The sequence below is a fragment of the Poecile atricapillus genome, chromosome 1 (genome assembly GCF_030490865.1).
Source record: "Poecile atricapillus isolate bPoeAtr1 chromosome 1, bPoeAtr1.hap1, whole genome shotgun sequence".
Classification (NCBI taxonomy): Eukaryota; Metazoa; Chordata; class Aves; order Passeriformes; family Paridae; genus Poecile; species Poecile atricapillus.
The window spans coordinates 75577151-75590242 of NC_081249.1; the positions used below are offsets into that span (position 1 = coordinate 75577151).

The window sequence follows — 13092 nt, forward strand, 5'->3', positions numbered from 1 at the left end:
TATTAGTTAATCCCGAGATTAACTACAGTCCATCCATGTTACAAACTGGTAATCATGAAATCTTGAACCCAAAACAACTCAAAATTCAATATAAAATACAAGAGCTTCTACCTGAGATTAACTACAATGTTACAAACTGGTAATCTTGAAATATAAACCCATCACTGTCTGAACATTTGTGCAGTGGAATTAAAGAGAGTCCCAATCCTATTCTCATATTACTTGAAAAACTGGTGCAAAATGAACATGAATTTGAGCAAGAACAAAGGAGAATTCATGTGTCAGTTTAATACTTTAAATATTTTCACCTATTGTACTTCTTGAACACCATATTCCTGTTACTGCAAAAGGCAAACAACCTTAAAAAAAAACCACGAAGTCAAAAGTAGCAAAAAACTCTCAAACATTCCAGACTATGCCAGATCAAATCCTTTATATGACAGAATAATTTCCTATCTCATCTAAATAGAATAAAATAAACATGATATAAAGCAGTTTGATGTTTGGTGGTTTTTTTGGTCTGTTTAATTTAAGAATCATGCAGCCAGAAAAAAAATGTTCACTTTAATCAAAAACTTAGCTAAGGAAAAAACACATCCCTGAAAATCATTATAATCCTTGCAAAAAATTTGTGATTTCCCTTGCTCTCCCTTCTCCTTGAAGGAGTTTGTATGAAAAAAGTTTAGACAATGTCATCTCTTCCTTCCCTCCAGTGTATCTTTCCTCATGTCTTCCATTCAACTTCTTTCCATGATATTTTTGCCTGTCCCAAGCAAACAAGATTCACAGAATTTTTTCCACACTTCTGTAGCAGTATCACTTAGTAAACAAATCACAATATAACCCCATGCAGGTAAAGTAATTTTCAAAGGGACAGGAATTGAGGTTACCAGGATCTTATTTTGCAATGAATTCAGAGACAATAAAGGCAAGCATCAGAAATATCCAAGTTTTTCTCATTTCTGAATATGACCCATCATATAAGTGATGGAAAACACTTCCAAGTATAAAAGTTAATAAATGGGGCAATTTTTTTAAAAGACAGCAAATAAAATATTACCTGAGGGATATAATTTCTTCTTTCTTGGCATACAGCATGAAACCATGCTAAACAAAAGAGAGAATGTGCTCTAGACAAATTTCCCTTTTTGTTGATTTGCTCTGGTGTCCAAGATTCATAAGTTCTCAAGAGATTTTTTTTGAGGCCTGGAGGTGCCTGCATTAGAAGGAAAAACACTGTTCTAGACAGAAAACCTGGTAATTTTATGTGCTATTTTCTTAGATTATAACCTGGAATTTGTAACTTAATGAAATGACAAACAGTATTTAATCAAATAAAATTTAAGAAAAAAAAATATTTGTAATAAATGGCCTAAAAACATAATGATTCAGTAGTGAAAATAACTTTAACATACTGAAGGAAATGGTAAACAGGTAAGCAGGACCAACTTATAGGACTGTACTACACTAAAAGAACCTAGTGAAGGCATAGTCTATCAAAATACATCAACATAAAGTAAATTCAATTATTTTCAAACAAAACAACTTTTTTTCTGATTTTATGACCTCAACTACCAATTACTTCTGTGATGTGATGAATGCCAAATTGCCTTATGCCATCCCCACACTCTGTTAGCTAGCATATAAATATGGTGTATATATATGATAAAATGCCAGATCTCAGATTTAGTGGTAGGCAATGCTCACAACCACTAGAAATAACTGCATTTAAGGTGTAGGCAGTAACTGAAATTACAGTGCTTAAAAGTAAACAACTGGATACTCATCCATTCTCAAATCATTTACAAGTCTGAAGGCAAGCATAAATTTTAAAGATATTTAAATTACAATTTTGTTTCTAAAAATGTTTGTTGTTATTTCCTTCTTTTGAAAAATGGCTGTTAGTGTTTCCATAAGTTTACCACTGTTGCTTCTGACAAGTAATTGCAAAATACTGTAGTAAATTGATGGAGTTTTTTTTAATACCTGTATCTTCGTTGGTAACATTCTACATACATTGGAACATACTACAACCATATAATACTCAATTATCATTTGCCAAGTCATTGCCTATCATTGTTCTTTCATGGTAACAAAATATTTACTGCAATTGGAAAGGAAACAAAATTATTTAGAATACTTCATTTGTGCAAAGTTCCAGTTTTTCCAAAGATAGTGGAATGAGTAACACAGTCCTGCAGTTTTTGTACCATTGAAGACCTCAATATAGGCAAAAAGTTACTGCAAAAACTTTAAAATACCTGTAAGTCAATGTAAAAGTGTAACTATTTCAGCTTCTTGAAAGTCAGCAAGATTGGACTCTAAAAGGTCAAAGTTTCCTGGATCAGCTGCAGGCAAAATCTCCACGCTCTATTACGAATGGAAGACTTGGGAGCACTCCTACTAATTATTTCCATATTGGACATTTCTGCTTAAGTGCATTCATCATTAAACTACTATCCAATCAATTGGAGGAACATGGTCCCAGTTATTCCTGAGGCTTAGCCATTTCAAATGCAAAGCTCTCAATTTTGAGTAAAGGCTTTTAACTGTATGTTCTGCTGTATGGGAGGAGAGCCATTTTTGTTGAAAGAGTCCAGTGAATATAAAGCTACAGGGCCAAAAAGGAGAATAAGAAAGTGGGATTCTGTGATCTTCAGATGAGGATATTCATCGATTCCTTCTTTTCCATCCATGTAACAACACCCGTGTAGATTTTTGCTTTTAAGAAAAACCAATTAAATGCACAAAACAATTTGGAGCACAAAACAGAGCAACCATTTCTCTTATGTAAACTTATTTTCAGTTCATACTTTCAATTGGAAAAAGCATCTATGAAAAAAGTCATCTTTCAAGGTAAAATATTATTCTTGTATTACATGTAATTGAAATATAAGGTAAAACCAGTTATTCTATCAAAACATGTAGTTTGTTATACATCAAAGTTCATTCAGTGTAAGAATCTAATAAAAGTTTCCAAACAGATCTTACTTCATAAGTTATTTTCAGACTTGATTGAAGCAAAATCGGAGTAAATTTTGGATGAACTTCCGTAGTAAGCCAAAGACGAAAGTTTGGTTGAGGATGTAATGTATTCAGTTCCTATTAGAGAGATGTTATATATTGAAATAGGCTTTGAGGTGATTGGAGATCTTTATACACTGAACAGTATTTACAAAATTATAATATCCTGGATTAGAAAGTTAGGTTTATCTAAAAATTGACAGTTGCTTATACACATAAGGTTATAGTTCAAGATGCACTGCCTCCACACTTTCTATATCTACGCTGTGCTCATATTTGAAGTTCATCCTAGCTGTATCAAAATATTTGCACCTTTCTCCTCAATGCTAAATTCAGGACATAAAAATATAGAGCGGTTCATTACTTCTTTTAAGTACAATAATACCAGAAGGCTACATCAAAAATGATGAAGGCTTGCAACGCGGGCGGCATATCAACAACAGATCTCAGTGACTTTCAACACCATTATAGCTATATTCTTTTCTTTCAAGTATTTGTCGTCACATTGAAATAAGTTTTATCATATATTTAAATAGTATTTCCGCATTTTAATTTGTGCCGACGGCCTCTTGTCCTGTCATGGGACACCACTGAAAAGGGTCTGACTCAGTCTCTTTTACTCTTTCTTATCAGCCAATACACAAAATACTAAGATTCCCCCTGAGGCTTCTTTTTCCCAGGCTGAACAGCTATCTCAGTTTCTCTTTGTATGATACATACTCCAGTTCCTTCATTGCCTTTGCAGCCCTTTACTGAACTGGTTCCAGCATGCCCACGTCTCTCTTGCATTGGCTAGCCATGTGGTGGACACAGAACTCCAGGTGTGTCTCACCAGTGCTGAGTAGTGGGGAAGGACAACCTCCCTCCACCTGCTGGAAACACTGCCTAAAACAGCCCAGGATGCCAGTGGTCTTTGCTGCTAAGTCACTTTGCTGGCTCATGGTCCCCTTCTTACCCACCAGAACTCCCAGATCTTTTCTGCCAAGCTGCTTTTCAGCCAGTTGGTCCCCACACTGTTTGGGTGGCTGGAGTTAATCCTTCTTATGGGAAGCACTTGCCATTTCCCTTTACTGAACTTCACACAAGGTTCTTGTCAGCCTACTTCTCCAGTTTATCAAGATCTTCTTGAATGAAAGTACACTCATCTGTTAGATCAATCATTTCCCTCAGTTTTTTTTGTCATCTCTGCTTGCTGAGAATGCACTTTGTTCCACTATTCACCTCATTAATTAGGATGTTAATGTCGGCCACAGCATCAATGCCTAGAGCACAACACTGGTGACGGACCTCCAACTGGATTTTTTGATGCTGAAAGTAACCCTTTGAGTAACACAATTGGGCCAGTTTTTAATCTACCTCACTGTGGTACACTTGGAGCCATATTCAAAGACTGTGAGAACTGAATTTCTGTACCTGGATGGAACTGACTTATGAATATGCAGAAGTCTCTTAAGAGGATGTTCAAATGTAAGAATTACATAGCCTTACACTTGCTAATGGTATGCAAAACAGGCAAGGGGATGTGCAGAGTCAAACATCAGCAAATTTTAGTCTATATTAAACTCAGCAAGAAGTTTAACAAATTATGTGAATAAGACCCTCCTGACACATATCCATATTTTAATACTTAGAAGATCTGAAATTTTGTATTCAGCAATGAGCCTACAAACATTTCATTACTGTTGACTGTCTTGCTCAGACTACATGACACGCATCAGTGTTATCTTGCTTTGCCTCTCTGTTTTTCCAGAATGGATAATAGGAATGCTGAAGGTACATGCCACATGGATACTTCTAGATAGCTCACGTCCATGGACTACACTTTACAAAAATCATTGAAAACTGGGAAATTTGGACAGCAGTAACTGTTGAAGGAGTTCCACGATCTTCTTCTGACTTCATTTGTTTTGAGGATTTCAGGGTGATGCACATGAAAAGTATATCATATAAAATCAATTTTAGTTAGCAAATTAATGATTTTATACACCATAAGTGTGTGTTCCTATAAAATGAGAGACATTTTAATTTCAAATTAGCAAAAAACTCCTAGTGACTCAGCCTGAGTCTGCACTTCAAAAAAAGAAAGAATTACCAAAAAGAAAGTCCTAGAACTAAGGGGAAAAATAATTCAAGCATACATAGATTCATAGTTTATGGAAAAACATGGGCAGTATCTCATAAAGAACTAGAAGTCCTAATTGGAGCATTTGCTCACTCATTGTGGTAGAAATACTCTACATCGTATGAAAATTAAAGCACTCACACAAAGAAGGGTGCTGCTTAGACCTGAAGCAGTTCACATTATTTACTGAGAAAACCACAAAAGCCTATTTCTAAATTGCAATTTTAAACCTCACCATGGAAATGCCTGAAATGCTTTAGAAATACTGCATACTAATTTTGTCTGGTTTCCCATATCATCTTCTCTGTTTGCTCTCACCTTCTCCAATACAGGAAGCCAAGATGTAACGAGATGCAGGTTCTTCAAACACAGCCATTCTCCATTCTGAGCACATTCTCTTAAAGTTTGAATAGCCAGGTCTGCTTGGCCCTGACCCATGGCAATCTGAAATGGCAGACAGTTGTATCAAGAATATCTCATACCTCATTTAACAGGTAAATACAAAATAGTGTTTTCAAGTCAGGATACATACATTAAAAATAAGAGTGCTAAAGATAGACACAATTTTCTCTAAATTTTCTCTTCCTGAAGTAGGAAAAGATTAAGGGAAGCAAGTTTTCCTCTGCAGCTTATCTAGCCAGCTTCTGTACAAACAACATTACCTAGTCTTTTAATGGAAAAAACCATACATCACTTGGTGACAGTGATCGTATTCCCTGGGAAGTAAAAAAGTAATTTAAATATCAATGACTAAACTGTATTACTGCAGAACTGCAAAAATAAGAGATAAATGAGAACTAAGTTTCTTTTCAGTGGAAGTTAGGAGTACTTCCTTTGAAGAGAAATATTCAATTTTGTATTAAGATGAGTGCAAAAGTAAGGCTGCTCTCTTTTCAGCTGGGATATATGAATAGTTTAACATATAGTCCTTTATTCACTTTTTATAATATCATATTAGTTCTACCTTACAATCTATTTGGAAGATATACATAACAAAAAAACCCTGAACCAAACAAGTTGAAAATAAAGAGGTCTTAGGCAATGTGAAAAGTCTTATCTTGGCATTATGATTCTGATTAAATAGAACTGAGCATAATATCTTAAAATAATTGAAAATAGCCAAAAGAAGACAACTGAAAATCACCAGCAATATAGTAGCACATGGCACAAATTCAGCACTCTGTTCTTTATCCCGTGTGAGAAATAAATGAACAAAGAAGAAAATTCTATCTTTTATGTTCTATTCAAATTACATGAGAAAGTGTAGGAAATAGTAACAAAAAAAAATGCCCATTAGTTAACAACTTTCAGGTGATTTAGCTCTGAGTCCTATCTTTAACCGAATACCATACCATGCTACATTTTTAAAGTTCAACACATAAGGGTATTTAGAGATAAACATGAAAATCCATGTGGCAGAGTAAGAAGTATGTGTTCTGCAATGTTCACAGCTAGATAAAATGGCAGTAGGATCTAAATATTTACAGTTTGATGGGAAAAATATATCAGTTATGTTCCAGGAAAGGAACAATTTCAAGGACTATTTAAAACCAATATTAAACTTGACATTTTCCATTTCTATGCTAACCAGTGATCAGCTAGATAACAACTTTCCTCCCCTTAATATGTCAAATGACAGAAAGAAATAATATTTTACAGGAAGTTATAAAGCATATTGGTACTGTATATTGGGAATGTTAGGAAAACACCTGATTCATACAATAATTTGAATTGGAATGGATCCTGGAAGGCATCTAGTCCAATCTCCTGCTCAAGCTAGGGCCAGGTATGAAAGATCAAACCAGGAGCTAATTCTTGGGAATTCTTGGGAATTCTTGGGAACCTGTAAAGACTTAAAATTTCTCAAAATATTTTACAGAATTTCACAAAATACCTAAGTATTCATAATCACTGACTACCCAATTTATGTTTTCTGTTGAAGAAAAAATGTGCCAATCCTATAAGCAGAGGAAATTACGAAGTCTAGTTTGAAGTGGGTTTTTGTTAGTGACTTTTCTTTGTAAAAAAGATAACACTGCAGCATGTATAAGAATTCTAAGCATCTTTTTTTCTTTTCCATTCATCTTCTCATTTCTTTCCTTCTCCACACTGGAGGAATGTCTCTTGCTTGGATTCTGTTTCTGTGAGCATGACTAATTGTGTGTCTCTTCTCCAGCCCATTTTGCAAATGGAATGAGAAGCTAGTGTCAATACAGGTGAGAACAATAAAACACCACGGACACCAAATTATGATTTTACTTACTAACTTCCTTGGAAAATTAAGTAAAACAGATATTACTACAGCAAAATTTTACACACTGTGATTTTTAACCATTACACTTATCAAAGACTGACCTGATGGTAGCACTCAGAATTTCTTTCAACGCTGGCAAGTTCCTGTAATTCTTGAGAAGGATCAGCACCAGGAGAAATTATTATCAAGATGGGCTCAATTTCCAGTGTCTCTTTATACAGACGTTTCATATTCAGAGGTGCTGGAGATAATTCTTTTATTCCTATAATTAGAATTAGAATTATTATGGAAATAAAGCAACTACACATGATGGAGTGTGTCATTATCCACTTTAGAGTTCATACGGCTGTCAAGAGTCCTGTTCAGCAGACACCATAAAACTGGTTTTAAAATGAAGAAAAAATCCTTACAACATGCAGGTAAGTATAATGCACCCCATACTGAGAAGAAAAGTATTTCTGGATTTCCAGCTTGGCAAACTGCAGTCTTTATTCAGAGTGTAGTCTTGAGGAAAACATACAAAAAGAGAGGAGTGGAATGAGAAGCTACGCTATTTGCTAAAACTAGTTGCAGTATGTATGCCCACATGCAGAACTTCTCTCCTTACTGCCCTGAGGGCTTTAATTATTCAACTTACATGGTTCTTGGTACTATGATTACTTGTACCTATTATTTATTTTAGTATACAACTTAAATGTCTAGAATGTTGACCTAGTATAGGCAAGGTATTTATACATGAGCTCAAAGATACATGTATAAGTGTATCATAAATCAAATAATGTTAACCACATATTTTCATGCATCTTTAGACCAGCATTTAACCAGTGAAGCATTGGGTGCAACGGGAAATCACAACATGCAGTAAGACAGAAGAGCCCAGTGACATTTATGCCACAGCTACTAAAAGATGCAATACACACTTCCTCGAGGACGCAGTTTTCAGACTTGATCTACTGTATGTTGCACATAGAACAGTGCTATATAATTTGTACCATAGAGTCATGGAACAGCTTGTATTGGGACCTCAGAGATCATCTTGCTCCAACCCCCTTCCATGGGCAGGGGTACTTCCCACTAGAACAAATTTTTCAGAGCCCTGTCTAGCCTGGCCTTGAACACTTCCAGGGATGGGGCATCCACAATTTCTCTGGGCAATCTGTTCCAGTGCCTCACTATCTTCACAGGAAAGAATTTAATCGTAATAGCTAATCTAAATCTACTCTCTTTCAGTTTGAAGTTGTTCCCCCTTGTCCTGTTACTACATGCTCTTGTAAAAAGTCCACCTTCAGTTTGCTTGTGGGCCCCTTTAAGTACTGAAAGGCTGTTAACATGGTGCATTTCTGTATAGCATGTAAAATAATGAAATAAGCATGATTCAGGTAATACAAAATACATTTGTAGAAAATTCTTATGAACCTTATCTTCAAAAGAAATTATTTTGCTCCCTCTTCCTCCATAAATTTCAAAATACACGTAAAAGATGTGAAAAGAAAAAAAAATTGTCTGGATAAAACAGAAGGCTTTCTTGTAGGATGTTACAGCTCTTTTGGAATTCATTTTGTCTCACAGGAAAGCAGCTAAATGAGATTGGAAACTTAATGGCTTCCTTCAGAACTACATTAAACAGTTTGTTTAAGTTGTTTCAGGGCAAGGACACTGAAAAAGACATGGTAGAAAAAATATGAAAAAATATTCATACAAGCATGACATCTTTTATTGGTTAGAAAGTACTAGTCTGGATTTTGCCAGTCTCACTGATATGCATGAAAAATCTGTGGATGACTTCAGGATGATATACTGGTTTTGAAATGGAGTCAACGGTATTCTGCCTTCCTTGGTGAGGCTGTAGCTTCATTCACCAAAAACATTCCACTGCACAGTGTTCCCACAAGCAACTGATCCCAACACAAGTGATGTATGGAATACATTAAGATTTGGAAGACAGTAAGCAAGCAAATAAATTTCCTCTGCGTTCAGGTCTCTGCTGGTTTTGAGCCACACACACTGCAGATCACTCTTGCCATTTGAGTCCAACAGGCAGGGACCTTGTCAGCATGGGCCATGTCACCACGACCAAAGTACCCTCTCTATCTACCAATAATGTTTGACAGAGAAGCTATACCTTAAAGCTCAATTAAAATCTCAGTCTGGGTGGCAGGTATGGAGCCAATTTTGAGCAACAAATAATGCCCACCGACAGCATAAGGGACTAAAATAAAGTGACTTTTAAAACTAACAGTGTCCACCCTGATGAGACACTCAAAACTGCTAAAAACTGAAGAGAAGTTTTTGTGTGCTGGACTGAAATGTTAAGATTATTTGGCATATAGGTTTCAAACTTTGGATATAATAGACTTGAGAGAGGAAACTGCCTTACTAGAACAAATAGAAAACCGCAGCATTGAACTACTCTAAATCATGTGTATTTTTAAAGAGACAGTAAAAAGTATTACAGACCAAGATTTAGACAGAAGTGACTGATATTAATTAAATAATCTTTAGAGACTCAATTTATAAAATCTCAGACTTAATGGTCTTTAAATAGTAAATGACATAAAATCACATTTATGGAAAATTTGAATCTTAAGGAGAGTGCTGCAGTGTAAAACTTAGAGAAAGCCAGTTATCTTCCTTTCTTAAGTATTCCACTGTTCAAGAATTATTCAAAATAATTTGACATATCTTTTTATTGTATTTTCAATCACTGTGCAGAATAAACCATTTCAAAAGTGCTTTTAGAATATTTTAAAAGAGCAAAATCAGAAAACCCATTTAGAGCATATTTTCATATGCTAAAACTTAAGGATTCCATAAGAACTATAAAAGGAAAGAGAAACATAGGACAAAAAATGCTATTTAATTTTTGTGCAGAAATACTCTGGTGAAAAATCAACTTACCTAGGGTTTTACATGCAAAAAGAGCCATGGCACTCTGTAGTCTGTCTGGTCTGACAGCTTGCACCACAAGTACCTTAAAATAAAATATATTCAGGGAAGCTAAAACTATGTAGTGACCATTTAAAATGCAAGACTTTTCTAAGAAGGATGAATTCTTTGAATTTATCTCCAGAACATAATTATTTTCTCTGAATATACAGAGCTATCTGATCATTCCTTTCCAAGATAATCTATTGTAATTGTTCTTTTGTAAGTAGCTTGTTCTATCAATAGAATCAGAAGACAGATCTATACCTAATGTCTACTTGTAAGCTACAAACTTTTCTACAATGTTTTAGAAGAAAAGTAGCTATGATGGTGGCTAGCTTTAAACTAGTATCTAAATTCTATGCACGTATATAGGCAGTAATGTCCTACTTGGAACTGTAATATTTCTGGTTTCAGTTCAAACTAATTTATGAGTGGCACATCAATCTAACAATGTAGTTTCAATATATTTCATAAACAGAAACATTATTAATACTTTCTGTACAAGAAATAAGATGCACTGATCATTCCAGATTTACTTTCCTATGAATGCAAACATTTTCTGAAAACACACTGCACACATAAGAAGTGTTCTTCAGCATTTCATTGAATCAAATATGACTCAGACAAACTCCTTTCTAAAATGGTTTGTTCCTAAATTCCATGCATGCTATTTCAGAAATTTTCCTCCTCCATAAAAAACTACAAATAGACTGCAGCTAAGAACCAATCAACATGAAACTACATTGTCTAATACCCTCTTCTTTGAATGTTTTCATGTAAAGTAACTTCAAAAGAAAAATCACAGCATCCTTTGTAACAGTAAGTAACAACATCTTTTTTTCCCATAAGCACAAAAGTGATTATATTTTTCTCTTCAGGTGGAAAAGGACCCTTAGGTTGAGGAAGGATATTGCCTTTCCCATATTCTTGGTGCATTCTTTATCACTAGGTTTTCAGATATCATTTTTCATGACTTCTATTCTAAAGAAGCAGACACTGCTACTGCATTTTGTGTCAGATGTGTGAGTCTGTGCATTCAGTGATGAAGTAAGATGCTTAACAAACTGACACATCCAGCAGTTACAAAGCAACCATGAAAGAATTTTAATGCCTATCCATAAAATTAATTGTGTATATTTCTAAAGAATTTGCTGCCTTAGAGGGTATACTCAGTTGCAGCTAATACATCAACACTAAAAAGACTCAGATAACAGAGAAATAATATGCACTATAGTAAAAAAAATATATAACTCTTAGATTAAAAAAACAAGTTAAACTGTAAGACAGTGTAGATACTGTCACTGCTTATAATTCAACCAGGCCTAGATGTAAAATTTACTTTCACTGCTGAACTCATAATTAATATTATGAAAGGAAAGATTACCTGCTGAAACAAGGAAATTCTTTTTACAACTGGAGATGGAAAATCTTGTTCACATATAGAGCTCTGAGAAAAAGTGCGCCACAGACTTTCATCTTCAAAGCCAAGTGTTTGATAGAGACCTGGGAGAGAAACCTACAAAACAAACAGTGTAGATTGAACTGTAAAGAAGAATAGCCATTTGGACATTGTATATTTTAATTTATTTCCAAATGTCACTATGACCACTACTGTGCAAATCACAACATTCAACTTTATCCTTGAAGTTAGAGAAAAAAAGAGTACTTTTTAAAATTAACCACTTGTTTACTTATTCCCTGGAAAGACTAAATCTATATTTGCGCTATAATTTTAGTTTTAAACCTTAAGGTTCTTTGATTTTAAACTTCGGGCTTTACCTTTAAGTCTTTTCCTCTAATGATCATCTGCTATCAGTAATGGTTTGCTATCACTGCATGCTACTGATTCACTCAGTTACTCAATTTCTGTTTGTTTGTTTGTTTAAGCCTATAACTATTATGCTTGCCACACTGTTATTGTGATTGTTCCTGATTCCTGGTTGAAGAGATATTAAATAGTGAACATGATCTAGCAAAAAAAGTCCTTGTCAAAGACCAGTTAAGGCTTTTTTCTTGCTGCTGAGCGACGTGCAGGAGGAGAAGAGGCTAACACAGAATTTCAGCACTAGTATCCTTTAGTTCCCTTCAGGATCTGAGGACTTCAACATTGACTGTGATAGGAAGAACAAAAGCAAGAAATAGTTTTTGTTTTAGTTCAGTCTGAGCAATCATAAACTCTGAAACACCTAGAGGAATCTGATGAGGAGAATAATAATTTCTGAATTAACACTTTATGGCTTTTAATACAATATTAAGTGATTTGTGAAAGTCAATTCATAAATGAAATCTACAAGTAAATATTGTTTTCAATTTTTGTTCTGTCTTCCTATCTATAAAAATCATAGAACTTGGATAGATTTACAGTATTTCCTAATCTCAGTAAGATGACAGGTTCACTCACATGCACTGAGATTAATTGTTAGATGGGGTAGATATGTTTTTGGAAAAGGCTCAGAAAAATGAGATTAAAATAAAAAACACCTTTGATTTTTTTTAGGTGACTAAATATTAAGCCATGATTTCTGGAAGACAGAATAAACAGCTTAAAACAACGAAATTATTTGATCTGACAAATACATATCTGAGTATTCAAGTCCAAGTTAATATCTGCCAAAACCAAAGTTCTTTAAATTTAAATTCAACAGACCACATGGTGTATACCTTCAGAGATGCTACTGCCCAGACTCGGTCCTGTTCTATCCAAGTGGGAATCTGGTCACGAGCACTTCTTTGTGAATCCTTACGGAAGCAAGTTACATCACAC

General features: G+C 34.7%; 1 protein-coding gene across 1 annotated transcript in view; it reads right to left on the reverse strand.

Moving 5' to 3' along the window:
- Nucleotides 1-13092, reverse strand: part of DYNC2H1 (dynein cytoplasmic 2 heavy chain 1) — a 141299-nt gene that overhangs the window by 53893 nt on the left and 74314 nt on the right. Inside the window, exons 73-79 of the mRNA XM_058864317.1 lie at nt 12990-13067; nt 11713-11844; nt 10299-10371; nt 7502-7662; nt 5465-5590; nt 2992-3102; nt 1061-1216 (exon numbers count right to left, since the gene is read on the reverse strand). Coding sequence (XP_058720300.1) covers nt 1061-1216; nt 2992-3102; nt 5465-5590; nt 7502-7662; nt 10299-10371; nt 11713-11844; nt 12990-13067 — 837 coding nt within the window. The remainder of the gene's footprint in view (nt 1-1060; nt 1217-2991; nt 3103-5464; nt 5591-7501; nt 7663-10298; nt 10372-11712; nt 11845-12989; nt 13068-13092) is intronic.